General features: G+C 74.3%; 5 protein-coding genes across 5 annotated transcripts; 3 read left to right on the top strand and 2 right to left on the bottom strand.

Annotated features, from left to right (window-relative positions):
- Window positions 1-1,443: 1,443 nt before the first annotated feature.
- LOC132317043 (drebrin-like) lies at window positions 1,444-8,445 on the top strand. Its single transcript, XM_059817830.1, has 14 exons — window positions 1,444-1,529; window positions 3,458-3,510; window positions 3,584-3,696; window positions 3,806-3,880; window positions 4,404-4,544; window positions 4,694-4,771; window positions 4,969-5,120; window positions 5,808-5,862; window positions 5,952-6,026; window positions 6,156-6,276; window positions 6,420-7,469; window positions 7,756-7,865; window positions 8,202-8,259; window positions 8,345-8,445. Exons 1-14 carry the CDS (start codon window positions 1,444-1,446, stop codon window positions 8,443-8,445), a joined length of 2,268 nt encoding a protein of 755 aa, XP_059673813.1.
- Window positions 8,446-10,765: 2,320 nt separating this feature from the next.
- RTKN (rhotekin) lies at window positions 10,766-19,060 on the bottom strand. Its single transcript, XM_059817916.1, is given in 13 exon segments — window positions 10,766-10,878; window positions 11,139-11,243; window positions 11,349-11,491; window positions 11,493-11,515; window positions 11,590-11,721; window positions 11,982-12,088; window positions 12,480-12,574; window positions 12,653-12,877; window positions 13,049-13,166; window positions 13,237-13,290; window positions 13,479-13,540; window positions 13,629-13,828; window positions 18,950-19,060. Coding segments are annotated over 13 exon segments (1,488 nt in total).
- Window positions 19,061-19,674: 614 nt separating this feature from the next.
- Window positions 19,675-21,606, top strand: INO80B (INO80 complex subunit B). The gene is made up of 5 exons (XM_059817982.1): window positions 19,675-19,735; window positions 19,873-20,071; window positions 20,247-20,365; window positions 20,719-20,900; window positions 21,128-21,606. The coding sequence occupies exons 1-5, from the start codon at window positions 19,690-19,692 to the stop codon at window positions 21,590-21,592; spliced, it is 1,011 nt and encodes a 336-aa protein (XP_059673965.1). The 5' UTR covers window positions 19,675-19,689; the 3' UTR covers window positions 21,593-21,606.
- Window positions 21,607-22,698: 1,092 nt separating this feature from the next.
- On the top strand, window positions 22,699-24,142 carry WBP1 (WW domain binding protein 1). Its single transcript, XM_059817980.1, has 4 exons — window positions 22,699-22,767; window positions 22,898-23,000; window positions 23,128-23,289; window positions 23,481-24,142. The coding sequence occupies exons 1-4, from the start codon at window positions 22,699-22,701 to the stop codon at window positions 24,140-24,142; spliced, it is 996 nt and encodes a 331-aa protein (XP_059673963.1).
- A 1,009-nt stretch (window positions 24,143-25,151) lies between these two features.
- MOGS (mannosyl-oligosaccharide glucosidase) lies at window positions 25,152-27,719 on the bottom strand. Its single transcript, XM_059818146.1, has 4 exons — window positions 27,581-27,719; window positions 27,229-27,449; window positions 26,941-27,134; window positions 25,152-26,859 (listed from the first exon to the last, which is right to left on the bottom strand). The coding sequence occupies exons 1-4, from the start codon at window positions 27,612-27,614 to the stop codon at window positions 25,152-25,154; spliced, it is 2,157 nt and encodes a 718-aa protein (XP_059674129.1). The 5' UTR covers window positions 27,615-27,719.
- Window positions 27,720-27,870: the final 151 nt, after the last annotated feature.

Here is a 27,870-nt window from a genome sequence, read left to right as displayed (position 1 = left end):
ACGTCCCGGTGAGACCCTGCACAGCACCCACGTCCCACTGCAGGATCCCACACAGCACCCACGTCTTGATGGGGGACGCTGGGACCTGCACCCATGTCCCAGCACGGGACCCTGCACAGCACCCACGTCCCGCTGCAGGATCCCACACAGCACCCACGTCTTGATGGGGGACGCTGGGACCTGCACCCGTGTCCCAGCACGGGACCCTGCACAGCACCCACGTCCCGCTGCAGGATCCCACACAGCACCCACGTCTTGATGGGGGACGCTGGGACCTGCACCCGTGTCCCAGCACGGGACCCTGCACAGCACCCACGTCCCGCTGCAGGATCCCACACAGCACCCACGTCTTGATGGGGGACGCTGGGACCTGCACCCATGTCCCAGCACGGGACCCTGCACAGCACCCACGTCCTGGTGAGACCCTGCACAGCACCCACGTCCGGGTGAGACCCTGCACAGCACCCACGTCCCACTGCAGGATCCCACATAGCACCCACGTCTTGATGGGGGACGCTGGGACCTGCACCCATGTCCCAGCACGGGACCCTGCACAGCACCCACGTCCCGCCGCAGGATCCCACACAGCACCCACGTCTTGATGGGGGACGCTGGGACCTGCACCCATGTCCCAGCACGGGACCCTGCACAGCACCCACGTCCTGGTGAGACCCTGCACAGCACCCACGTCCGGGTGAGACCCTGCACAGCACCCACGTCCCACTGCAGGATCCCACACAGCACCCACGTCTTGATGGGGGACGCTGGGACCTGCACCCATGTCCCAGCACGGGACCCTGCACAGCACCCACGTCCCGCTGCAGGATCCCACACAGCACCCACGTCTTGATGGGGGACGCTGGGACCTGCACCCATGTCCCAGCACGGGACCCTGCACAGCACCCACGTCCCGCCGCAGGATCCCACACAGCACCCACGTCTTGATGGGGGACGCTGGGACCTGCACCCATGTCCCAGCACGGGACCCTGCACAGCACCCACGTCCCGCTGCAGGATCCCACACAGCACCCACGTCTTGATGGGGGACGCTGGGACCTGCACCCATGTCCCAGCACGGGACCCTGCACAGCACCCACGTCCCGCCGCAGGATCCCACACAGCACCCACGTCTTGATGGGGGACGCTGGGACCTGCACCCATGTCCCAGCACGGGACCCTGCACAGCACCCACGTCCTGGTGAGACCCTGCACAGCACCCACGTCCCGCTGGGACGCAGCGCGTCCCCGTGCCGCCTGTCCCGCCTGTCCCGCCTGTCCCGGCGGCCCCGGTTGCTCCCGGGCGGCGGCCCCCGGCAGCGCCCCGCGCCCCCCCCGCCCCGCCCGCCCGGCGCCGCCGCCGCCGCCGCCCCGCCCGGTGCCGCCCGGTCCCGCCCGTGGGCGTCGGGGCGGGGGCGGGGCGGGCGCAGGGGCGGCGGGCGCGGGATGGCGGCCCCGGGGCTGGAGCGGCACCGGCTGGCGCTGCTGGCGGCCAAGGAGGACGTGGGCAACCCCCGGGCCGGGACCAACTGGTGAGGCGGGGGACGGCACCGGCACCGGGAGCGGGCGCGGGGACCGGGAGCGGGCGCGGGGTACCGTGCGCCGGGCACCGGGACCGGGAACGGGAACGGGAACGGGAACGGGAACGGGCACAGGCAGGGCGGGCGGCGGCTCCGAGCTCAGCGGGGCGCGGGCGGGGGGGAAGGTCCGAGACGCACCGGGCACCGGCACCGGCACCGGCACCGGGGGGGGGGGGGGGGGGCCGGGGCGCAGGGGGGTCCCGGCGGGGACGCGGGGCGGGGGGTGCCGGGACGGGCCCGCGGTCCCGGGGCTGAGCCCCGCCCGCCGAGCCGCGCTGGGAACCGGGCGCCCGGTGCCGCCCCGCCCCGCCCGGTGCCGCCGCCGCCGCCGGGTTGGGAGCGGCGCCGCCGCCCGGGGCACGGCGCGGGGGGGGGGGCTGCACCGGGGGGCGGGGGGGGGCAGCCGAGCCCCGGCACCGGCCGCTGCCCCCGGGTGTGCCGGGGCGGGGGCAGGAGCCGGGGGCACCCAGGGGTGCCGGGGGCGGGCGGGGTGCCCCGCCCGGCTGCGCCCCACGCCTGGAGGGGGTGCGCGGCTGCCCCCCCCCTCCCCCGCGGGGTGAGCGGGGTCCTGTCCTGCCCCCGGGGCCTGGGGGTCCCCGGTCCCACCGGGGCTGGGCGCCTGTGCCGGGACGGTCCCGTGGCAGTGCCGCGGGCGCAGAGCGGGAACCGGCTTCCCCCCGAAACCAGCGCCCGGGCCGATGCGGCCTCGCCCCGCCAGGCTGACACCACCGGCACGGCCCGGGGCAGGCGGCGGTGGCGGGACAGGGGGTAACGGCACCGGAGCTGCACCGGCACCCTCAGCCGCCCCTCGCCTGCGGGCCCTGCGGCGGCACGCTCGGCTCGGCCGCAAGGCCACCGGCCGCCCAGGCGCTGCCCTCTGCCCCCGAACCACTGTCCCAGCCGGCGTGCCGCGGTGCCGGAGCTCGGCCGGCCCAGCTCCAGCGCCTGTTCCTGCCGCCAGCCAGGCCTGCCGCCTGCAGCCAGCACGCCCTGCCATGTCTTGCCAAGCTGTGCCATGCCATGGTGTGCCGTGCCATACCATGCAGTGCCACGCTGTACCGTGATATGCCCTGCCATGCCATGCCACGCTGCACGCGTGCTCCCGGAGCCATGCCGTGTCCCGGCCGGCGCAGAGCGCAGCATGCGGCCACATGCGTGTGTAATCGGAGCCATGCGGAGACAAAGAGGCGGCAGAGCCGGCGGGGAATGCCCGGCCAGGGCCCCTGCCAGCAAGGGGTCCCCAGCCCCAGAGCCCCCCTGGTCCCCCAGCTCTGGGCAGGGGGTCCCGGCACAGCCGGGGGGCCGGGGCTGCTCCCCCCCTCTCCGGGGAGGACGGGGCAGGCAGAGGCCAGCGGGTCGGGGTCTGCCTGGCCGGTGGCAGGGGTCCCGGGCACCGTGTGCGGTGCCAGCCCGGTGCTGGGCAACACCGGCATCGCCCTGAGGGGCTTGGGCCGGGGGCAACCCGGGGGGCTGGGGGGGGCTGTGCCGCTGCGGCGCTTCCCGCAGCCCCATTGTCCCCGGGGCGGATGCTGCCGGCGGCACTTCCACGAATTCAGCCTGGGCGGGTAGCACTGGGGGGGGGGGGCACAGGGGGTGCCCCCGGGCGGGCAGGTCCCCAGGCTGCCTCCCCCCGGGCCCCCCAAGCTCCCCCCGGGGCAGCTCCTGGCTCCCTCCCCCGGCAGAGCCGCTGCCACCAGCCCCACTGCCCCGGGGGGGTCACCCACCGGCCGGCGTTGCGGGTCAGTGGCCACCGCCTGCTGCAGCCGGGGACATCCGGGTGGCCATGCTGCCTGCCACGGGTGACCTTGTGACGGGGACGATGGCAGCTGCCCGTGCTGCTCCACTGCCCCCCCCGACCCTGACCCCCGTCCCCCCCCCAGGGCCGTCTTTGCCTACGAGAAGCACCATGACCTCAAGCTGCTGGACTCCGGAGGTAACAGGGGAGCCACGCTGAACGGGGGGGTCCCACTGCACCCACCCCGCCCGACCACCCTCTCCTTGCACAGCCGGGGGTCCGGATGAGCTTGCCGAAAAGTTCTCCAGCACCAGCATCATGTACGGGCTGTGCCGCGTCCCAGACCCCGGCACCGGCGCTCACCGCATCGTCCTCATCAGCTGGGTGAGTACAGGGCTTGGCGGAGGGGGGGGGGTCGGGGGGGCTCCGAGCATCCTACCCGGGGTCCCGGGGGACAGGGACGTCCAGCCTAAGCGGTGCGTGCCGGTGCCAGGTCGGGGAGAAGACACCGGAGTCCCAACGTGAGGCGTGTGCCGGGCACCTGCCCGCCATCAGAGACTTCTTTAGGGTGAGTTGGGGGGGGGCACGGGACCAGTCCCCAACCCCGGCCCCCAAAGGGGAGGGACTGGGTCCCGTGTCCCCCCCCCGTGTCCCCTGGCCCAGCCCGGCCAGCCCCGACCTTTGCTTGCTGCGCCGGGTGCATTCCTGGCTCTGCTGACTCAGACGCCGCCGTTCCCAGTTCCCAGCCTTGGCCGACGAGCCGGAGTTGTGGTTGGGCTCCCTGCCCCCCCCCGGCCAGACCCTGCCCTTGCTTGGTGGGGTCCTGCCCCCCCCAGCGCCCCGCTCCCATATCCCAGCCCCCAGTGATCCGGCTGGGTCCTATATCTGGATCCGGCTCCGCATCTGGATCTGGCCCCCACATCTGGATCCGGCCCCGCATCTGGAGCCAGCGAGCGCCTGCAAGGGAATGGCGCCAGGATTCCCTGGGGAGGCTGCAAATCCATCCCGGGGGGGGGGGGGGGGGGGAGCATGGGGGGGGGCCGTGGGTGCTCGGGAGGGGGGGGGATGACGCCGTCCCGTCTCGGCGGCAGGAGGCCAGCGTGGTGCTGAGCGCCCGCCGCGCCGAGGAGGTGACGCAGGAGGGGCTGAGCCGAGCGTTGGCACAGCTGGCCCCCGCCGCCGCCCCCACCCTCGCCAGGAGGGTGCCCCCCCCAGATGCCCAGGAACTGGTGGTGAGTGGGGGGTCCGGGGGGGTGACATGCCCGCAGGGATGGGGTCCGGCCAGGAGGGCACCCACCGCCCTTCCCGGTGCCCTCCCGGGGGTCCCTGGCTGGGGGGGCCCCAGGGGTCCTGCCCCGAGACCCCGTCTCGGTCCCCGCAGGGCACCAACTACCGCAAGACCAACCCGGCGCTGGAGATCCGCCGCACCAAGCGGGACTCCTTCTGGGCCCAGGCCGAGGTGAGGGGTGGGGGGCGCGGGTGGGCACGGGTGCCGCGTGCGTCCCCTACGACACCCCTCGGCATCCCCATGACCGGGGTCGCGGCTGCTGGCTCGCGCCATGGGGGTGCCGGGGACTGAGCCCGGCGGGGGTCCCGGTGCCGAGCCCAGTGCCGAGGCCGGCGAGGGTGCTGGTGCTGAGCGCGGTGCGGCCGCAGCGCGAGGAGGAGCAGCGCAAGGAGGAGGAGCGGCGGCGGGCGATGGAGGAGCGCAAGCGCTGGGAGCGGGAGCGGATGGAGGAGGAGAGGCGGGAGGCGGCCGAGCGCGAGCTCCGCTTCAGGGAGAGGGAGCGGATGATCGAGGAGCAGCGGTGAGGGCGGGGGTGTGGGTCGGAGCCCACCAGCCCGAACCCGCCACGGGCGCCCACGGTGGCACCCACAGCCCCCTGCACCCCACAGTGCCCCCAGCCCCATCGGCGCTTTCGCCATGGGTTCCCGTGGTGGGACCCACAGCTCCCTGCACCCCACAGCGCACCCAGCAACATGGGGGGTCCCGCCACAGGCACCCATGGTGGGATTCCCTGCACCCCACAGTGCCCCCAGCCCCATGGGAGCTCCCGCCACAGGCACCCACGGCGGGACCCCTCACCCCCTGCACCCCACAGTGCCCCCAGCCCCATCGGCGCTTTCGCCATGGGTTCCCGTGGTGGGACCCCCCACCCCCTGCACCCCACAGTGCCCCCAGCCCCATGCGGGCTCCCGCCACAGGCACCCACGGTGGGACCCCCCACCCCCTGCACCCCACAGTGTCCCCAGCCCCATCAGCGCTTTCGCCATGGGTTCCCGTGGTGGGACCCACAGCTCCCGGCACCCCACAGTGCTCCCAGCCCCATGGGGGGGTCCCGCCACAGGCACCCACGGTGGGACCCCCAGCTTCCCCATCCCAGTGCCCCCCACCCCCCGTGGCTCTGAGCACAGAGACCCACAGCAGGACCCAGAGGCTCCTGCGCCCCACGGCTGCTCCCCCCGTGCCCCCCTGACGCTCCCTGCCCTCGCAGGAAGGAGCAGGCGCGGCTGGAGGCGGAGGAGCGGAGGAAGGAGAAGGCGCGATGGGTGAGCGGGGCGGCCGATGGGTGAGCGGGGCGGCCGGGTTGGGGGTCTGGGGGGGCCGTGGGCTGCCCGGCCGTGCTCTGTCCCCGCAGGAGCAGCAGCAGCGGGAGCACGAGGAGGCCATGCGGGACCGCAGCCGGCGCAGCGAGTCCATCGAGAAGGCGGCCGTGAGTGCCGGGGCCGAGCGCCCCGTCCCACCCCGCGTGCCCCCGGCCGTGCCGCGGTGCGCGTGGCTGCGCCGTGGGGCCAAGTGGGCTCCGCCGTGGCCCCGCTGACGGGTCTCTGGGTGCTGGCAGGAGGCGGCCGTCCTGGTCTCCCAGCGCTCGCAGAACCCGCGGGATTTCTTCCGGCAGCGGGAGCGCTCGGGGTCCACCTCTGGCACCCCGCTGCCCGCCGCCCCCCTCGGCACCAAGCCCGGTAGGTGCCCCCACGGTGGGGGGTGACGGTGACGGGCCCGGGTGCGTGGACGCTGCCCGTCGTGGGGCACGGGGCAGCGGTGGGGGTCGCTGCCCCCCAGGGCTGGCAGGGCCGGCTGCTGACCCCCCCACCCCGTGCCCCAGGTGCCCGGCGGCCATTCCTGCGGTACCAGCGCAGCCTGACGGAGTCGGCCTTCATCTTCCGCCGGCCGGACCCCCCGCCCTCGCCCGGACCCCTCCACCATGGGGCGTTCCCCGCTGCGGCCCCCCCCAGCCCCCGCCGACCCCAGCCTCCCCTCCCCACCAGCCCCACGGGGAAAGGGACCCCTCCCTGTGCCACCCTGGGGACCCCCACCAGCCCCATGGGGAACGGGACCCCCACCAGCCCCATGGCGACCGGGACCCCTCAGTGTGCCACCACCGGGACCCCCCCCAGCCCCATGGGGAGAGGGACCCCTCCCTGTGCCACCCTGGGGACCCCCACCAGCCCCATGGGGAACGGGACCCCCACCAGCCCCATGGCGACGGGGACCCCTCAGTGTGCCACCACCGGGACCCCCACCAGCCCCACTGGGAGAGGGACCCCTCCCTGTGCCACCCTGGGGACCCCCCCCAGCCCCATGGGGACGGGGACCCCTCCCTGTGCCACCACTGGGACCCCCGCCAGCCCCACGGGGAGAGGGACCCCTCCCTGTGCCACCCTGGGGACCCCCCCCAGCCCAGCCAGGGCAGGGCCCCCCCATGCCACCAGCCCCATAGGGACAAGGCCCCCTCCCTGTGCCACTCTGGAGAGCCCCCCCAGCCCTGTGGGGGCAGGGGCCCCCCCTCTGGCCAGCCCCACAGGGCCAGCACCCCCCCCTCCCTGTGCCCCCTGGGGGCCCCCCAGCCCGGTGGGGGCAGGGGCAGGCCCCCCCCCCACCATGCCTGGGCCAGGGCCCCTGCCCCCCGCCAGTCCCCCCAGGACGGGGTGCCCCCCTGCCCCCCCCGGGTCGGGGTCCCCTGACAGCACTTGTGGGGCAGAGCCCCTGCCCCCCCGCAGCACTCCCGGGCTCGGGTCCCCTGGCAACCCCCCCTGGCAGCCCCCCCCGGGCACCGAGGCGGCCGTGACTCTGCCTCCCCCCAGCCCCCCCAGCACCCTCCAGGATGAGGACGGACCCCCCCCGGACACCTATCCCCTCCCCAGCCCCCCGGCATGTGGGTCTCAGGGGCTGCCGGTGGGGCCGGGCGAGGGGGTCCCGAGCCCCCTGGGGGTGTCCCCCCTGCCCGGGCTGGCTCCTGCCCCCACGTCCCAGGCTGGGACCCCCCCGCGCAGCCCCCCCAGCCTGGCACAGGATCCGGCCCTTCCCTGCCTGGCCGCCCAGGGACCACAGCCAGGTGGGTGGTTGGGACCCCCCCGTGGGGCTGGGGGGGGTCCCACACCCCGGACCCCTGCCTGGGCAGCGGGTCTGGTGTGGGGCTCAGCCTGCCCTTCTCCCCATAGGGCGCGTGGGGCAGGAGCTGGCCCAGGGCGACTCGGGGCACAACGGCATCGGGGGCCACGAGCAGGGGGGCTGGCCGGCCCCCTGGGAGCGGGGACCCCCCCCAGGGGAGGTACAGTACCGGCCGTGGCGGCGTGGGGCTGGGGGTCGCGTGGGGCGGGGGGGGGGACGGGGCTGGGGGCTGTGGATGGGGAGGATGGTTTTGGGACTGGGGGCCATGGTTGGGAGGGGGCAGGTGGGGGACAATACGGGGGGCTGGTTCGGGGGGGGGGACATGGGACAGAACTGGAGGCTGAGCTTGGGGGGCACAGGGTGGGGGACAGGGCTGGGGGGCAGGATGGGGCTGCGGGCAGGGCCAGGCGATGGGGCTGGGGGGGTGTCCCCTGGGGGGGGGGACAGGCATGGCTGGGGGTCACGGGGACCCCTCAGGGCCCCCCCCATCTTGCAGGGGGACGAGCCCAGCGACAGCATCTTCCCGCCACAGCCCCTGCACAAACCCAAGCCAGGTACCCCCCCCTTACCTCCCCCCCACCCCTGTACCCCCCTGTGCCCCCCCCCGCCGGGCTCAGCCCCCCCCCTCTCTCTGCCCAGGCTTCGCCCTGCTGCTGGCCCGTGACGCCCCCCACCCGCAGCTGCCGGGGGGCACCAGCCCCCCCGCCGAGGACGAGGACCTCTCCCCCCACGCCGTGTAGCCGTGGATGGGGGTCCCTGCAGCCCCTTGGGGGGGGGACATCCGTATGGCACCACGGCCACCAGTCCTGCCCCCCCCCCCGACACCCCCTCGCCGCACATCGCAGACCCTTCCCACAGCACAGCCCCCCCCCAGTCACCCCAAGACCCAGGGCTGCGGCTGCAGCCCCCCCCCCATTTGTACCCCAATAATCAGCTTTGGCAGGCAGCTGGCACCCCCAGCCCTCGCCCCCCCCCCCTCCCCGTGGCACCACAGAATAGGGGAGGGGCATGGACCCCCCCCCGGGAGGCTGGGGGGAGGGCACGGACCCCCCCCAGTCCCCCCAATCACACACAGCAGCTGTTAAATAAATTTTAATGCATATTAATGAGGTGGCAGCTTTGGGTCCCCGGCCCGGGGGGGGCCAGGGCTGTCCCTGCCGGGGGGTGCTGCCCCCCCCCCCGGGAAGGGTGGTAGGTGGGGGGTGGCAGCGGGGTTAGAGGTGAGGGAAAGCAGAGCTGGGGGGTCCCTGCGCACCCCCCGGGTTAGACCCGCACCCCCTCTACGTGGGGGTTTGCCCTGAGCACCCACCCTGGGGTGGGGGGGGAACCCCAGCACCCACCTTGCAATGGAGGGGGGGGACAGCCCCCCCCCCACACTTTGGCAGGGGTCAGCCCTGAGCCCACCCTGCTCCCACGCCCCCTCCCCCGGCACAGGGTGGCAGAAATTCCAGTTTCTCCCCAAAAAAGAAGCTGGGAGGGCCCCCCCCACCCAGGGCAGGCCCCCCCGCGGTGTCACCCCTCCACGGCCGCCCTGGGGGCTGCAGGGGGGGGTCCCCCACCTCCAGGGTCCCAGGGGTCCCCGGGCTCAGACCCGGGACTGGAGGGGGCCGGGGGGCGCGGGGGGGTCGTGCTCCGCCGCTGGGCTGCTGCTGCCGCTGCTGGAGGAGCCGGAGCCGGGGGGCGAGGGGGGGGCCGCCCGCCGGGCCCCCCGCCCCTTCAGGGTGCTGAGCTTGGCGTCGAGGGAGAGGGTGCGGGGACGGCCCCAGGGGCGGCGGGTGGGGGGGCTGGGGCTGCCCGCCCGGCCGAGGGGGGGGGCACGCGGGGGGGGGCCCCTCGAAGAGGGAGAGCCACGGGGGGGTCCCCGGCACCTGGCCCACCGTCCGCCGCGTCAGGATGTCCGTCACCGCCTCGATGTCGTCGGCCGGATCAATAGCTGCGGGGAAAAGAGGGGGTCAGGCGGACCCCCCCGGACCCCCACCCTGCTCCCGCACCGCGGGGCCCGGACGGGGCGGCTGGGGCGACCGCGCAGGGACGTGCCCCACGGCCGGGGGGCCGGGATGTGCGCCGGGGCAGCAGGGACACGTTCCACAGCCAAGGCAGCCGGGATGTGCCCCATGGCTGGGCTGTGCCCCATGGCTGGGCTGTGCCCCACGGCTGCGATGTGCATCGGGGCCAGGGCAAGTGGGACATATCCCGTGGCTGGCACAGCTGGGATACACCCTCGGGCCAGGACATGCACCGGAGCCGGGGCAGCCGGGACATGTCCCGTGGCCAGCGGGGCTGGGATGTGCCCCATGGCCAGCACGTGCACCGGAGCCGGGGCAGCCGGGACGTGCCCCACAGCTGCTATGTGCATTGGGGCCAGGGCAAGTGGGACATGTCCCATGGCCGGGACGTGCCCCACAGCTGGGAAGGCCGGGATGTGCCCCCTGGTTGGGATGTGCATCGGGGCCAGGGCAAGAGGGATGTGTCCCATGGCTGGGACAGCCGGGATGTGCCCTCGGGCCAGGACATGCACCGGAGCCGGGGCAGCCGGGACACGTCCCGTGGCCAGGGGGGCCGGGATGTGCCCCATGGCCAGCATGTGCACCGGAGCTGGGACAGCTGGGATGTGCTCCATGGCTGGGATGTGCATCGGGGCCAGGGCAAGCGGGACGTGTCCTGTGGCTGGGACAGCTGGGATACACCCTAGAACCAGGACATGCACCGGAGCCGGGGCAGCCGGGACATGTCCCGTGGCCAGGGGGGCCGGGATGTGCCCCATGGCCAGCACGTGCACCGGAGCCGGGACAGCTGGGATGTGCCCCATGGCTGGGATGTGCATCGGGGCCAGGGCAAGCGGGACGTGTCCTGTGGCTGGGACAGCTGGGATACACCCTAGAACCAGGACATGCACCGGAGCCGGGGCAGCCAGGACGTGCCCCACAACCGGGGTGGCCGGGCCATGCCCCGCGACTGGGACAGCCAGGACGTGCCCCATGGCCGGGCCATCCCCACGGCCGTCCCAGCGGTGCCAACGGGCCGTGGGGCGGTGGGCTCACCCCGCCGGCCCCCCGCCCGTCACCTGTCGCTGTAATAGGAGGAGAGCAGAGCCCGGATCTCCGCCGAGACGGCGTTATCCTGCAGCAGGAGCCCTTCGCAGGCGGAGGGGGGCACGGCCGGGCCAGGCAGGGCTGGAGCGCCGGAGCGGGGGGGACAGAGAGAGACGGGGGGGACAGAGAGGAGCAAGAGGGGACAGAGAGAGGCAGGAGGGGGGACAGACAGGGGTGGGGGGGACAGAGAGGGGACAGAGGGGCAGTGGAGAGAACAGCAGCGTTAGGGAGGTGCCGGGGCGGCGAGGACGGGGCCGCCCGGCGACAGGTTAGCGGAGAGCAGAGAGGAGGGAGACAGAGGCAGAGCCCCCCCCGGCCCCCCCCCCGGCCCCGGCACTCACCCATCTCGTGGTAGAGCGAGCCTTGCCGGGGCAGCACGGCGGGCGGCCGGCGCGGCGGCGGCACCTCGATCCTCATCAGCTCGTCGCAGCACTGCTTCCACTGACCTGGGGGCACGGCGCGGTCAGCAGCGCCGGGACGGGGGTCCCGCGGGGAAGGGGGTCCCGCCAGGATGGGAGTCCCGCCGGGATGGGGGTCCCGCCCGCGCTCACTCATGTCGTAGAAGTGCTGCCAGAAGGCCTCCATCCATCGCTGCGCCTCGGCGCGGCTCTCGGCCAGCAGCGTGTGGGTCACCTCCTCGCCGCCGTAGCGGTTGGTGACGGCCATTGCCGTGGGGCTGCCCGCGCCCCTCCCGCTCCGTCGCGCGGATGCGTGTCTCCTGCGGCGGCAGCAGCGGTCCTCAGCCCCCGCAGCCCCCCACAGCCCCCCCCAGACCCCCCGTCCCGGTTGTACCTTGTTGACGGCGATGGTGAGAGCCGGCTCCAGCCCGGCCTCGGCCTCGCCGGGGTCGTGGTAGCAGAGGAGGTCGGTGCCGCGCAGGACGCAGTACAGACGGGCCCCGCTCTGCGCATCGGCCCCCGGCTGCTGCCCGTGGAGCCGGCACCGTCACCGGTGGGCAGCGGCGGGCACCGCGCCGCCCCGGCCCCCCCCAGGGTCATGCCCAGGACCCCCCGCCCCACCGCACCCCATCGCCTGCCCAGTGCGGAGGGACAGGGGCAGCCCCCTCCCCAGCACGGGGGTCCCCCGGTCTCCATCACCGCGACAGTCCAGAGCCCGCTGCCAGGAACTGCCCGGAGCCGGCGGGTTCGTGCCACCACCCGTCCCCGTCCCCGTCCCCGGCTCACCTGCAGCCGGAGGAAGCCGCTCGTCACCGGGGCGGCCATGCAGCGGGGCTGGGCAGCCAGGCGGCAACACATGCTGCCGTAGAGGGGCAGCCAGAAGGAGCTCTCCTCTGGGGGGGGGCACGCTCGCCTGGGGCGCCGGGGCACGGACCCCCCCCCGGCACCCCCCTCCCTGCCCTGCTGGGACCCCAGACCCGTCTCCCCACCGATCCCACCAGGGCTTCCGCACCTCCCGCCGTGCCAAGCCCCCAGACCCCTCTCCCCACCCTGCTGGGCCCCCCCGACTCGTCTCACCCCCAGACCCCTCTGTCCCCCCCCCGGCTCCTCTCCCCTCCGAACCAGCTGGGACCCCCGGACCCCTCCCTCTCACCCCACCACTCCCCTGATCCCCCTCTCCCCCAACCCCCCCAGGACCACACGCCACCCCATATCCCTCTCCCCCCCCCGCTGCCGCCAGGCCCCCAGCCCCACTGCCTGTGCCGCGCCGCGCCGCGCGCTCACCGTTGCTGGCGATGGCGAGGTCGTGGGTGCGGAAGCCGTCCTGCACCTCGGCCAGGGAGAGGACGGCGTGTGCCAGCAAGTGGAACTTGGGGCCCCTGGGGGGGACGGCGGGTGAGGGGAGCGGGGACGGGGCGGGGGGGGACAGGGGGGGACGGGGGGATGGATGTACTCACGGCACGCTGGGGGCCGGCAGCAGGAGGGGTCCGGTGGCGCCGTTACCCGGTGGGCTGCCGGGACCCCCGTCCATGGCGGCGCGCACCCGCTTGCCGGCGGAGCGTCCCAGGGAGGTGCTGAGGCGGGTGGCCAGCTTCCTGGGGGTGCTGCCCTGCGCCGCCCCCCCCGCCAGCCCCGCGCTGTACAGCTCCACTTTCAGCTCGAAGTCGGGACCGGCCTCCGAGCTGGGGGGGCACGGGATGAGCGGGGTGGCCGAGGAGCGGGGGGGACACCCCCTCCCTGCCCCACCGCCCGCCCCGGGACCCTCCGCGCCACCCCACAGCCCCAGTCCGGCTGGGGGTCCCCCCGGGGTGGTGGGGGGGCGGGCAGGGGTCCCCCCGGGTGCACCCGCTCACAAGAGGACGGCGCTCTCGAAGCAGATGTCGGTGAGGGTCCGGTCCACCAGCACCATGGGGGTGTCGTGGATCTCTGCCCCCAGCTGCAGCAGGCAGAAGACGGCGCAGCGGTGCAGCTCTGCGGGGAGGGGGGGTGAGGCTGGCGCGGGGTGGGGGGGGCTGTGCTGCCCCCCCGCCCCCCCACTCACCTCCCTTGTTCCTGAAGTACTCCGTGTCCTTCCACATCAGCGGGATGCGCAGGTCTGGGGGGGGGGAAGCGGGCGGTGAGGGGGGGCTGAGCCCCCCCGGGACAGCCCCATGGGGACACCCCTTGCCGGCTGCCTGCACCCAGGACCCCCCTGCCAGCCCCCCACCACGGGAGGGTGCACAAACGGCGGTGCTGAGCGCACCCACCCCACCCCGGGGGGGGCACGGCGGGACCCCCCCATACCTGAGACGCAGACGGTGCCCCGGCAGGGCAGGCGCTCATCCGTGGGGCCGGCGTCCGAGGGGCTGCGGGTGGGGGGGAAGCAGAGGGAGGTGTGACGGGTGCCCCAGCAGCCCCCCCCCCGTACCCCCCCACCCAGCCAGGGGTGCTCACCGCCTGGCCGTCCGTCGCAACACCTGCGCCTCCTTCCTGCGCTGCAGCTCGGCCATGTAGGCCAGGACGCGGCTGTTGCAGACCAGGAGGCTCTTGGCAGCCTCCAGCGCCTGCTCCCGCCGGCTGCATGCGGCCAGCAGCTTGCAGGCCCCCTCCCGCAGCCGCAGCTCCCGCTCCATCTTCCGCTGGATCTCCGTGTCCTGCAGGCGGGGGGGGCACGGGGATGGGGGTGGCAGGGGGCTGGGGGGGCTGCAGAGGGCTGGCAGGGGAGTGGGGGGGGCTCTCCCCACTTTCGGTGTCTCCAGCCCCGGAATGGGGCTGCCACGTCGTGTGTGTCCCCCCCCGGGCCCACGGAGCCCCCCGGCCACCCCCAGCCATGCACCGCTGGGGGGGTCCCAGCCGCACACCCCTGGGGGGGTCCCAGCCATGCACCCCTGGGGGGGTCCCAGCTGCACACACCAGTTGGGGGGGGTCCCAGCCGCACACCCCTGGGGGGGTCCCAGATGCACACACCGGCTGGGGGGGGTCCCAGCCATGCACCCCTGGGGGGGGTCCCAGCCATGCACCCCTGGGGGGGTCCCAGCCGCACACCCCTGGGGGGGTCCCAGCTGCACACACCGGCTGGGGGGGTCCCAGCCATGCACCCCTGGGGGGGTCCCAGATGCACACACTGGCTGGGGGGGGTCCCAGCCATGCACCCCTGGGGGGGGGTCCCAGCCATGCACCCCTGGCTCAGCACAGCTCGGGGCGCCCAGCCCGGGCCGGCCTCACCAGCCCCCCACAACCCCACTCCCACCCGTGGGGGCGGGTCCCCATGTCACCCCCTCTGTCACCCCCCCACCCCAAACCAGCCTTCGCTGCAGACACCACACAAACACCCTGCACCCCCCCACACCCCCCCGGGGCCACGCAGCCGCCGGCTCCTTGGGGTCTCCCTCCCGGGCCCCCCACAGCCGCCCGGAATGCCCCCCATCCCTGGGGGCTGCGGCCCCACCACCCCCCAACAGCCCCCACCCCAGCCCACAGGGGAGTCACGCACCCCACAGAGACAGCATGCACCCCACGAGGAGCTACGCACCCCACAGATTTACCACCTGCCCCACGGATACACCACGTGCCCCACAGGGAAAGAACATGCCCCACGGATACCCCACACATCCCCCAGATGTGCCACGCACCCCACAGATACATCGTGTACCCCATGAAGAATCACGCACCCCACAGATACATCATGTACCCCATAAGGGAACCACGTGCCCCACAGATTCATCACGTACCCCATAAGGGAACGACATCCCCCACAGATACATCATGTACGCCACGGCGCAGCCACGTACCCCACAGATACATCATGTACCCCATAAGGGAACCACGTACCCCACAGATACAGCAGGTACCCCATAAGGGAACCACGTGCCCTACAGATACACCGCACGCCCCACGGATGGACCACGCACCCCACAAATATATCGTGTACCCCATAGGGGAATCGCCTGCCACACATACACCTTTTGTACCCTATGGGGCAATGACACACCCCACGGGTACACCACACACCCCACAGATGTGCCACGGACCCCACAGATACATCAGGTAACCCACAGGGGAACCACGCACCCCACAGATACATCATGTACCCCACGGGGGAACCACGTACCCCACGGATACATCACGTACCCCACGGGGGAACCACGCACCCCACGGATACATCGTGTACCCCATGGGGGAACCATGTACCCCACAGATACATCACGTACCCCACGGGGGAACCACGCACCCCACAGATACATCGTGTACCCCATGGGGGAACCATGTACCCCACAGATACATCACGTACCCCACGGGGGAACCACGCACCCCACAGATACAGCAGGCACCCCATGGATGCGCCACATACTCCATGGATACAGCTGGCACCCCACGGGGGATCCAGGTGCCCCACAGATACACTGTGCACCCCACGGATGTGCCATGTGCCCCACGGATGTGCCACATGCCCCACGCGGGAACCGCGCACCCCACCGATACATCGCGCACCCCACAGGGCCACCACGCGCCCCACGGATACATCACGTACCCCACGGACCCGCCACGTGCCCCACGGATTTGCCAGGCACCCCCCAGCCATGCCGCCCTCCCCAAGGACCACGGACACCCCCTCCCCGCCCCCCCCAGACCCCCAACTCACTGCCGGTACCGGTTGCTGCTCCATTCCGGTACCGGCTGCTGCCTGCACCCCCCCCGGGCCCCCTGCCCATGGAGCCGCAGTGACGTCACCATCTGCTATAAATAACCCGGACAGCGGGGGGGGGGCGGCGGTAACCGGGAACTCGCCCCCCCCCACCCCCCGACCCCCAGGACCACCCCCCCATCCTCCCGGGGGATACGGGGGGATGCTCCCCCCAAAGAAGAGGATGGGTGGGGAGGGCTCTCCACCTTCCCAGGACCCCCGGGACCCCCCTGGACCCCCGGACCCCGTTCCGGGGTCCGGGGTCCAGGGGGTCCCGGGGGTTCCCTGCTGGGGGGGTCCCCCAATTCCTACCTGGAGGCTAATGGCGATCTGACGGATATAGAGCATGTTGAGATCTTCCAGGATCCGCAGCTTCTCCTGCATCTGAAGGCGTTGCCCCCCTCCCCGCCACCTCCATCGGGACCACCGGGACCCCCCCGGTTATTCTGGGGGGGCTGGGAGGGGTGGGGGGGGTTTCCCGCATCCACCCCAAATCCCCGCCCGTGGACCCCACTGCATCCAGCGCCGTCAGGAGTCGGGTCTTTCTGCCCCCCCCCAACTACGGCTGCGGAGAGAAAAGGGCCCTTTCATCGCCCCCCCCTGCCCTGGGTACCGGCTGCCCCCCCCCCCCAAAAAAAAAACCTCCCACCCCGGTACTGCCGAACAACCGGACACTGTGCGGGAAAGGGCAGCGGGGGCGGCTGGGGGGGGCACAGGGATGGCATAAGGGGCGCCTGTGGGGGATGTGGGACAGGACGGGGTGCGGGGGACAAGATGGGGTGCAAAGAGGGGGGGTGTGTGGCCAGGACAAGGGGTGCAGGGTTTGGGGTGCAGAGGAAGGGGTGCAGGGATGGGATAAGGGGTGCAGGGATGGGGTGCATGGCCAGGACAAGGGGTGCAGGGTTTGGGGTGCAGAGGAGGGGTGCAGGGCTGGGATAAGGGGTGCAGGGGATGGGGAGAGGGGGATGGAACAAGGGGTGCAGGGTTTGGGGTGCAGAGGAGGGCGTGCAGGGATGGGATAAGGGGTGCAGGGGATGGGGTGCATGGCCAGGACAAGGGGTGCAGGGTTTGGGGTGCAGAGGAGGGGGTGCAGGGATGGGATAAGGGGTGCAGGGGATGGGGAGAGGGGACGGGACAAGGGGTGCAGGGTTTGGGGTGCAGAGGAGGGCGTGCAGGGATGGGATAAGGGGTGCAGGGGATGGGGTGCATGGCCAGGACAAGGGGTGCAGGGGTTTGGGGTGCAGAGGAGGGGGTGCAGGGCTGGGAGAAGGGGTGCAGGGGATGGGGTGCATGGCCAGGACAAGGGGTTGCAGGGTTTGGGGTGCAGAGGAGGGGATGCAGGGCTGGGATAAGGGGTGCAGGGGATGGGGTGCGTGTCCAGGACAAGGGGTGCAGGGTTTGGGGTGCAGAGGAGGGGGTGCAGGGCTGGGATAAGGGGTGCAGGGGATGGGGTGCGTGGCCAGGACAAGGGGTGCAGGGTTTGGGGTGCAGAGGAGGGGGTGCAGGGCTGGGAGAAGGGGTGCAGGGGATGGGGTGCATGGCCAGGACAAGGGGTGCAGGGTTTGGGGTGCAGAGGAGGGGGTGCAGGGCTGGGATAAGGGGTGCAGGGGATGGGGTGCGTGGCCAGGACAAGGGGTGCAGGGTTTGGGGTGCAGAGGAGGGGGTGCAGGGCTGGGAGAAGGGGTGCAGGGGATGGGGTGCATGGCCAGGACAAGGGGTGCAGGGTTTGGGGTGCAGAGGAGGGGGTGCAGGGATGGGATAAGGGGTGCAGGGGATGGGGAGAGGGGACGGGACAAGGGGTGCAGGGTTTGGGGTGCAGCAGGCAAGTTGGGGGGCACAGAATAGGGGCTGCGGGGACGGAGCACCGGCACCGGGTTGGGGGGGGGGAGGCGGAGGAACGGGGTCCGTACCGGGACGGAGTCCCCCCCCCCCCAACCCGGTGCCAGCCGCCGCCCCCTACCGGCCCGGTGGGCGCAGCAGCGCGAGCCCCCCCCCCGCCCCCCGCCCCGCGCTCCCGGTACCTTCCGCCGCTCCCGCTCCGCTGCTCCGCCGCGGCGCGCACAGGAAGGCGGCGGCCGCCCGCCCCCGACCCGCCTTCCCCCCCCCCCCCCCCCCCGCCATTCCTCCGCCGGCTCCGCTTACAGGGGCCGCCCCCCCCGCCCGCCCCCACCCACGGCGGCACCGGAGGCTCCGGGATACCGGGGCGGGCGGAGGGGAGGGATAACCCCCCCGCCGAGTGCACCGGGGACCCCCCCCCTGAATGCATCAGGATGTCGCTGCGTGCACCGGGACCCCCCCGCGGGACCACCCCCCCTCCGAGTGCAGCTGGTACCGGGAGAACCGGGATTCCCCCCCGTGCGCACTGGTGACCCCCCGCCATGTGCGGCCCGGTACCGGGTGAAGCAGGACCCCCCCCCACGTGTGCACCGGGACACCTCCACCGCCACGTGGAGCTGGTACTGGGTGCACCGGGACACCCCCCCCCGCCATGTGCAGCCGGTACCGGAGGAACCGGGACCCCCCCGAGCGCACCAGGAACCCCCCCAGCAGCACCGGGCCCCCCACCCCGTGCCACGTGCCCGGCCGGGGGTGAGGGTCCCGCTCCCCCGTCCTCGTCCCCTCCGCTGCGGCCACCGCACCGGCGGAGCCCCCGGCCCCCGCGGGACGATGGCACAGGTCCGGCCCTCGCCCGCTGCCGGCACATGCCGCGCCACGCGGGGCTCCCACCGCGGCCACCGCCCCGGCACCTTGTCAGCCCCCAGCACCGGGGCCCGGCCAGGCCCCCCGGGGCAGCAGCGGGAGCCGTGGGGTGCCGGGGCTGCGGTCCGCCACGACGGGCTGGCACGCTGCCGGCGGCGAGGGCGGCCACGCCGGGGGCACGGGCGCTCCCCGCTCTGCTGGGGCGAGAGCCGGCCGGCGTGGCGGGAAATCCCGGCTGGGCCGGTGGCGGCCGGTGCTGCCGGCGGGACGGGCAGGACAGGCGGGACGAGGGCGGCGGGTGCCAGGAGCCGGGGGAGCGGCTGCCGGCACCGTGCCCGCCTGCGCGGCCTGTGTGCCGGTGCGAGTGCCGGTGCCGGTGGCAGTGCCGTACCTGCGCGGAGTCGGCCAGGAGGCTGAGCCGGCAGCGGCCACGACGGATCTCCATCTCCAGCGCCGAGCCACGGGCCACGGTCACCCGGCTCCGCTGGTTGCGGCAGAACATGGTGCCGGTGCCGGTACCGGGGCTCTTCCCGGGACGCTCTGGCTCCCGCGGGACGATTCCTCGGCTCCCAGCCTGGAGCAAACCCCACCCCGGCACTGCCGCACCTGGTACGGGGCGGGACGCACCGGGGGGACACCGGGACACGACGACCCCGACCACCGCCAACCCGCAGGGCCGCGGAGCGCCCCGGGGAGCACCGGGGAGGCCGGAACGGGGCCGGTACCGGGCAGCTCCTGGCACGGGCGGGACAATGGCCCGAGTCAGCGCACGCAGCTGCGGGGACGGCGCGGGGGGGGGTGTGTGGGGTCGTGTTTGGGGGGGGGGGCGGTGTCCACGTGCCAGTTAACGCTCGGCTGCCGCGTGCGCGCACGTGTGGATCGGCAGCGCGCGCCCGCGGGCACCCGCCTGCACGCGCTGCCCGGGGCGGAAACCGCCGCCGCGGGCCCTTTGGGCCCGCGGCGGCGGTTTCCGCCCGGGCAGCGCTCCCTTTTGCCCACTTCAAAGATGGCGGCGGCGGCGCCACCCCCTCCGCCCGCCCGCCCTGGGTGCGTTCCGCCGCGCCGGGCGGAAGTGGGTCCGCGCGGAATTAGTTCCCCCAGACGGCGGGACACCAGCACCGGCAGCGCCGGATGAGCAAGGCCTGGCGGCGCGGCAGGATGGAGAGCGGCGAGCACGGTGAGGGGCCCGGGCCGGGCCGCGGTCGGGGCAGCCCGGGACTGGCAGCCGCGGCCCCGCTTGTCGCTCCCCGCCGGGGCCGGGCCCGGTGGTGGGTCGGTGCCCGGGCCGGGCTGACGGCTGTGCCCCCCCCGCAGGGGAGGAGGCCGAGGCGGGCGGCGGGCACGGTTCCCACAAGAAGAAGCACAAGAAGCACAAGAAGAAGCACAAGAAGAAGCACCACCACGAGGCGCCGGGGCCGCCCCCCCCGCCGGCCCCCGAGTCCGCCGCCGGGCTGCGCAAGCCCCAGCTCAAGCTGAAGATCAAGCTGGGGGGGCAGATCCTGGGCACCAAGAGGTGAGGGGGGCCGAGGCGGGGCGGGGGGGGACCGCCGGTCTCTCCCCCCCCCCCCCAGGCACCGCGGTCCTCGCTTGGACGCGTCTCCCCACCTCCCGGCCTCGCTGGGGCCGGGAGCGGGTCCCCCCGCACCCCGTCCCGGCCTCACCGGCTGCCCCACGCTCTCTCCCCGCAGCGTGCCCACCTTCACGGTGGTCCCCGAGGCGCCGCGCTCGCCCTCCCCGCTGATGGTGGTGGACGAGGAGGAGGAGCCCACGGAGGGGGTGCCCATCGAGCAGTACCGGGCCTGGCTGGGTGAGCCCCGGGGGGCAGCGGCACCGATGCGGCGGGCAGTGCCGGGACGAAGAGGGGGCTCCGAGGGGGGGGGTTGGGGAGTCTCAGGGGGGGCTGGAGCAGGAGGGGGGCCCCGCAGGGATGCTCTGGCCACCTCTCAGCAGGCTGTGGGGGCAGCTGAAACTGGGGCAGGCTGGGAGCACCCGGTGCCCTGCGGAGGGGACGGGGACGGTTCTTGCAGCCTGGCCCTGCTGCCCGGGGCAGCGTGAGTCGCCCCGTCACGGCTTCGGGGGCGGCCTGACCCCAGGATGGGGTGACTGTCCCGTTCCCCCCCCCACCGGTGACTCTTCCCCCTGCCCCGCTGCCTGGCCCAGATGAGGACAGCAACCTGGACCCCTCGCCCCTGCCAGACCTGGACTCGGAGAGCTGCTTTCCCGCCCGCGAGGAGGAGGAGGAAGAGGAAGAGCGCTGGCTCGATGCCCTGGAGAAGGGCGAGCTGGATGACAACGGAGAGCTCAAGAAAGAGGTGGACGAGTCCCTGCTGACGGCCCGACAGGTGAGGGGGGGGCCACGGAGCCACCTGGGGCAGGGCTCAGGGGTGCAGCCCGGCCTGCCAGGGCCGTGGGGCCGGTGGCCACAGCACCGGGCTGGCTCTGCTGCCTGCTCAGGTGAGACGGGGTGCCGCAGAGCCCCCCAGAACTGGTGGGGGGCCAGGTCAGAGCCCTCGGAGGGGCGGAGAGGGCCCTGGCCGGGGTTGTGACGGTGCCCCCCGTGCCCCCGCAGAAAGCCCTCCTGCACAAGCAGCAGAGCCAGCCGCTGCTGGAGCTGCCCATGGGCTACAAGGCGAAGGAGCTGACGGAGGAGATGCTGGTGAAGCGGGAGGAGCGGGCCCGCAAGCGGCGCCTGCAGGCGGCCAAGAAGGCGGAGGAGAACAAGAACCAGACCATCGAGCGCCTGACCAAGACCAACAAGGCCAAGGTGAAGACGCTGCGGGAGCGCAAGGCCAAGCAGGCCCCCTGCCCCGTCGTCCACTACTGCAACGCCGCCGACCGCATCACCGTCTCCTTCCCGGCGGGCATGGCCCTGCCGCTGCTGCCCGCCCAGGCCCCCGCCGTGCCCCCGCCCGTCCTCTGCGGCGTCGACGGCTGCTCCAACCACAAGCGCTACTCCTGCTCCCGCACCGGCCTGCCCCTCTGCAGCCTGGCCTGCTACAGGAGGAACCTCCAGCTGCAGGAGGCCGCGGCGTAGGCCGGGGGGGGCCCGGGGTGGGCTGGGACCCTCCCGGCCCCTCCACGATGGACAGAGGAGGGCTGGGGCTGTGGGGTGCCCCCAGCGGGGACTGAGGGGGGGCCCGGGGCGGTGGGGGGGGGCCGGGCGGGGCCGGGGCTGGTCCACGGTGGTGCCGCCGCCCGGGGCCGCGAAGGTGATTAAAGGTTGTTGGTGATGGAGCCGTGTGTGGGTCTGCTGGAGGGGGGGAACGGCAGTCCGACCCCCCCGGGAGTGTGGTGGTACAGCCCGCCCCCCCCCCCACAGTGAGAGCTATGGGACAGACCGCCCCCCCCCCCCCCCAATGGGAGCGCTGTGGTACAACCCGTCCCTGTACCGTCCCGTCCGTGTCTTCCCCCCCCCCCCCCCCCCCCCCCGCCGGGTCCTTTATGGTACAGTCCGGCCCGGCGGGCCCAGGGGGCGGAGCACCGGCAAGCGCCTTGAGGCAGCGCCCATTGGCTGGGGCCCTGCCCGGCAGAGAGCGGCGGCGCTGGTTGGTCGGCCGCTGCGCCAATCGCGCGCCCGGGTCGTGCTTGCGCCGCGCGTTGGCCACGCTCTCCGGAACGCCCGCCCCGGGGGCGGGCCCCGGCCAGCCGGGGGCGGGCCCCGGCCAGCCAGGGGCGGCCGCGCCCCTCCGTCGGGCGCGGCGGCGCGGGGCGAGGCCGCCGTTGGCCGGCGGCCTCGTCAGTCAAGGCCGGGGGGCGGGGCTCCGCCTCCGGTTGGTGGCGGCGGCCGCCAATCCCGGCGGGGGCGGGGCTCGGTCCCTTTGTCTCTGTTGTTGGGCGTGAGGCGCGGGCAGACGGCGCCCGATTGGCGGGGGCAGGGCGGCGGCGGCGGCGGCGATTGGCGGGCGGCGGCGAGGCGGCGGCCGATTGGGCGGCGGCGGCGGCAGGGGGCGGGAGCTTCGGCCCGGGCGTGATGGCGGCGGCGGAGGCTGCGGCCCGGGCGGCGGCGGCGGGCCGGGCGGCCGGGATGGGGGCGGCGGCGGCGGCGGCGGGGCAGCGGCTGCTGCTGCGGGCGGCGGGGGCCGGGGCCGGGGCCGGGGCGGCCGAGCCGGCGCGGGGCCGCGGCGGGCTGTAGGCGGCGCCATGGAGCGGCCCGGGAGCGGGGGCGCCGAGGGGGCCTGGGCCGCGCTGCTGGGCCGGCAGCACCAGCAGGTAGGGCCGCGGCGGGGCGGGGGGGCGGCCGGGGACCGGCGACGGGCAGGACCCGCTGCCGGCGGGCTGGGACGTGGCCCCCCCTTCCCCCGGGGCCGGGGCCGGTGTGACGGTGTGGCTGTGCCCGCAGGCCCGGGAGTACTGCCCGGGGGTGAACAACCAGCCCTACGTGTGCGAGACGGGGCACTGCTGCGGGGAGACCGGCTGCTGCACCTACTACTACGAGCTGTGGTGTGAGTGCCGGGGGGGGTCAGGGGCCCCGGGGGGGCCCTGCGGCTCGGGGGGGGTCGGGGGCTGCAGCCTCGTCCCCCGCGGGAGTGGGGGCTCGAGGGGATGGTGAACCCGCTCCGCTCCCTGCAGGGTTCTGGCTCCTCTGGACCATCCTCATCCTCTTCAGCTGCTGCTGCGCCTACCGGCACCGCCGGGCCAAGCTGCGCCTGCAGCAGCAGCAGCGGCAGCGGGAGATCAACCTCATCGCCTACCACGGTGCCTGCAACTACCCCGCCTCCATGATGGACCTCAGTGAGTGAGGGGCCCCCCCCGGCCCCTTTTGGGTCCCCCACCGCCCCTTTTGGGTCCCCCCCCAGCCCCATTTCCCCACCCTGGCTCTGTCCCGGGGCCCTGTGCCAGGCTGCAGGCTCCAGGTCCATCCCCTCTGGGGACAGGGCCCGGGGGGCCACCCTGACCCGTGCCCCCCCCTTCTTTCCCCGCAGGGATGCTGGCTTCCTTCAAGCTGCCTGCCTACGAGGAGGTGGCCCACCGCCCCAGCACGCCGCCGCCGCCCTACAGCGCCATCCTGGCCCAGCTGAGCGGGCCCCGCAGCCGCCTGGGCTCCAGCAGCCTCACGCTCTCGCCCAGCTCGGAGAACTACACCAGCTGCTCCTGCGAGTCGAGCTGCGCCACGTCCCCCAGCAGCACCTCGCTCTCGGTGCAGGTGACGGATGAGACGGAGCGCAGCCGGGCCAGCACGCCCAGCGAGGAGGGCGGCACCAGCAGCACCGGCACCGGCGCCAGCTGGGAGCTGCCCCCCGAGGAGGCGCCGGCCCGCGAGGCCCCGCACAAGCACACCCTCTTCTCCTCCACCGTGGACTTCTTCGAGGCCGACTGCCACCCCTGCTCCGACATCGAGGAGGGTGAGGAGGAGGAGGGCGGTGCCGCCCAGGAGGAAGGTGGCGGCGGTGGCGGCGAGCATTTCCGGCACCGGCGCCTGACGGGGGACTCCGGCATCGAGGTGGGGCGCTGCCAGGAGGAGGAGGAGGGCGAGGGTGAAGGCACCCACCTCCTGGGCAAAGCCGGCCCCGCGCCCCCGCCCCGCTGCGGGCTGCCAGGCCAGGGGGGCGGCGAGGGGCCCGGCTCGCCCCCCCTGCCCGTCTGAGCCGTGCCCGCCGGCTGAGCCCTGGCCTCCCCGCTGCCTGCTAGCTTGCCTGGCCCCGTCCGGCTGCCTGCTCCCCCTGCCCGGCCCCGCGGTGGGGGCAGGTGGCTGAGCCAAGGGCCTGGCTGAGCTGCGGCTGTGCCGGCCCGGCCCGTTCTGCCCCCCTCGCCTTGGGGCAGCCGTGGGGGCGTGGTGGGTGCGACCCCCCCCTGCTCAGAGGGCGCCCGGCGCGGGCAGAGCGGGACGGGCAGCGCGTTGGCGGGCGTGCCTCCTCCCTCCCGCTCCTGGTGCTGCCCCGTGGCCCGGGCACGGCCCCTGCAGGGCCCCCCCCCCCCCGTGTGCCCGCTGCCAGGGGCTCGGGCCGTGTCCCCGGGGTCTGGACTCTCGCTGCGGAGCCCCCGGGGGGCCCTCACCCCGACTGACCCCCACTCCCTACGCCCCATCGTGTCCGGCACCTCGTGCGGCGCAGCCGGGCCCCAGGGCGGCCCCGCTCTCGGTGTGGCCCCGCCAGAGCCCCCTCCCCAAGAACTGTTTCCAGGGGCCGCAGCCACCGGGGGCCCCACGCCTGCCCCGTCCCCCCCGCGCTGCTGGTGCTGCTGCCCGTGGGGGGGCCCATCTCCGCCGGGGACGGGCAGTTCACGTAGCGTTCTCTCACCATTAAAGAGATGTGGAAGTACGGCAGCCCTGCGCCTGCTGGGGGGGGCACCGAGGTAGGGGGGCTCTGGGGCTGAGCTGGGTGCCCCCAACTCCACAGGGAGGGGGGCAGGGACCCCCAACGGCACGGGGGCTGCTGCCCCCGCCCTGTGTCACGGGGGGGAGGGAGGGGGTGACTGGGGCAGGATGGAGCTGGGACCCCCCCCCGACACAGGCAGCAAGAGGCCACGGTGGTGGAGGTTTATTTTGGGGGAGGAGGTGGGCTCTGCGCCTCCACCCGCACCTGAGAAAAACGAGCAGGGCTGGCTGCGCAGGCAGCTGCCTGCACCTTGGCCAACCCCGGCAGCTGCCGGTGGCCCTAGTAGTCCTCGGCCATCACCAGCACGACCAGCGCCGACCAGCCGGCAAAGGGGTGGCAGCCCTGGCCGCGGCCGGTGCTGTCGCTGTACTGTTCCCAGAGAAAGCCGCTCTCGGCGTACTGCCGGTACAGGTTGGCCACCAGGTTGTGGCGCAGCTCGCGGTAAAGCTCCGCCGCCCGCTCCCGCTGCGGCCCCTCGGCGTCGGCGTAGCCGCGCAGCGCCCGTAGCGCCAGGTAGTTGATGTTGACCCAGATGGGTCCGCGCCAGTACGGGGGGTCGTGCTGGGTGTTGCGCTGCATGTAGAGGGGGCTGTCGCGGGCCAGGGAGCGCAGCCCGAAGGGCGTCCAGAGCTGCCGCTCGCTGCGCATGGCGGCCAGCACGGCGGGCAGCCGCGGCGAGTCGGGGCGCAGCAGCTGCAGCAGCAGCGGGAAGAGGCTGACGTAGCCCAGGGCCCCCACGAAGCGGGGCCGCGGCGCCTCCCGCACCTCCCGCACCAGCCGGGGGGCCGGAGGGGGCCGGCCCGGGGCCGCCGGCGCTGCCGGCTGCCAGCGCAGCCCCACCGCCGCGCTGTGGTTGCCGTAGTCGGCGAAGGCGCCCAGCTCCTGGGCCCAGTGCAGCCGGTCCAGCAGGCCGTTGTCGCTCAGCGCCCGCTCCATCTCCCGGTAGGGCCCGGCCGGCTCGCCCAGCCGCTCGGCCACCTGCCCCAGCACCCGGGAGGCCAGCGCCATCCAGCAGCGCAGGTCCAGGTGCCGCTCCTCGGGCGAGGGGTGGGAGGCGCGCGGGTAGTCGTCCAGCCCCGAGGCCAGCGTCTTGGGGTTGAGGAAGCGCTCGGGCTGGGGGTCGCGGCCGCGCCAGCGGAAGGTGAGGGGCAGGGGCCCGGCCTGCGTCCGGTTGTACCAGTCGTACCAGGTGCGCAGGCGGGGGAAGAGGCGGCGCAGGTAGGGCAGGGGGGCGGTGGGCAGCAGCTGCTGCAGCGCCAGCAGCAGCGTGGGGGGGTTGGCCGTCTCGCTGTGCTGCAGGAGGAACTCGGGGGGCACCTTGGCCCGCGCCTCCTCCCCCAGGATCTGCTCCCGCGGGATCCAGCCCTCGGCGTTCATCAGGTCCAGCCAGTGCGCGATCACCTCGCGGCTCAGGGCCGGGTCCCAGCGTGCCAGCAGCAGCTGGTGGAAGCCCTCGTCCCAGAGGAAGCCGCGGGGGAAGAAGGAGCGGGAGGGGACGGCGGTGAAGAGGGCGGCGGCGGGGGCGGGCACGGGCTGCTCCTGCAGCGGGGACCGCACCAGGGAGTGCCCGTGGAAGTAGCCCACCCCTCCCAGCAGGTCGCTGAGGGCGGCCTGGGCGAAGCGCCGCTGCGGTGGGGGGAAGCCCTTGCGCCCCAGCCCGAAGGTCTCCTCAAAGCGCCGCTCGAAGGCGGCCGCGTGCCGCGCCAGCGCCGCCGACAGCACCCCCCCCGCCAGCCGCCCGGGCCGGCCCGCTGCGCTGCCCGACTCGAAGGTCACCTCCACCGTAGCAGGCGGCTCCAGCGTCACCTGGTGCAGCAGCAGGCGCCCGCGCGGGGGCTCCCCCGGCAGCCCCCCGAAGGTGTCGACGGCGAAGAAGCGGCGGCGGGGCCCCCCCGGTGGGGCGAAGACGAAACGGTTGCTCAGGCTGCTCCGCACCGCCTCGGTCAGGCGGTGCAGCCCCGGGCTCGCCGCCTCCAGGTAGTTGTAGCTGCGAAGGGAGAGAGAGAGAACGCGTCAGGGGGGACGGGGAGGGGACGTGGGGCCGGGGGGGGCCGCTGCGGCGAAGCACCTGGCGTATTTGGGGTCCTCCCCGCTCTCCGCCGTGGGGCGGAGGAAGGTGAGGGTGAAGCTTCCCAGCTCCTCCGCCGTCCCCGTCACGGCGGCCAGACGCGTCCCGTTCTCCAGGTGCGGCCGCAGCGTCCCCTGCCCGTCCGTGGCGATGTAGAAGAAGAGCGAGAGGAGGGGGGCCGGGCCGCCTGCGCCCTGCGGAGGAAGAGGAAGGGGGGGACGTGTGAGGAAGGCGAGGGGGGGCTGCCTGGCACACGCAGCGTGTCCCTCCCCGCCTCCGCCGCCTCACCTCCATCCGCGCGGTGACGCGCCAACTCCAATCCCCTCCGTGTTCCCCTCCCGGTCGTTTAACGAATTCGGTTTTTAACAACAAGCCCCCGTCTCGGATCTCCTGCACCCCGAAATTCTCCCCGTCGTGCATCAACCAGCCGTAGCGCGACAGACCGTCGCTTTGCTCGCAGGTGTGGCGCAAGCTGCCTCCCCCCTCGCCTTGCTGAAGCCACATCAGCCCTGGGGACACCGCGGGGGGGGGGTTCAGCCTCCGTTCACCGGGCGGGAGCGGGGCAGGCCGAGCCCCGGGGCAGGGCTTCGCCCTGCCCCGGGGCTCGGCCTGCCCCCGCTCCCGCCCCACTATCCCTCACCGGTAACCAGAGCCCGTGGGCTGCGCGTCTTCATCCCGAAGTAGACGTGAGGCCGGTAAGTGCCCCAAAAACGATGGGGCGAAGCGAGAGGCCCGGTAGAACCGGGGAGAAGCGCGGGGGGAGCGGGGTGGGGGGTAACGAGGCGGGCGGCCGCGCTCCACCGGCTCCATTCAGCCGCCGCCGCCGCCAGGCCCAGCGCCACCGCCGCCGCCGCCACCACCAGCGCTGTCCGCCCCCGGCCCGGTCCCCGCTGCTGCTGCTCCCGTTCCCGCCGGTTCCCGCGTTCCCGG

The sequence above is a fragment of the Gavia stellata genome, chromosome 5 (assembly GCF_030936135.1).
Source record: "Gavia stellata isolate bGavSte3 chromosome 5, bGavSte3.hap2, whole genome shotgun sequence".
Lineage (NCBI taxonomy): Eukaryota > Metazoa > Chordata > Aves > Gaviiformes > Gaviidae > Gavia > Gavia stellata.
Note: the sequence above shows the minus strand (reverse complement) of the source record. Positions and strands in the feature narration are given on the sequence as shown.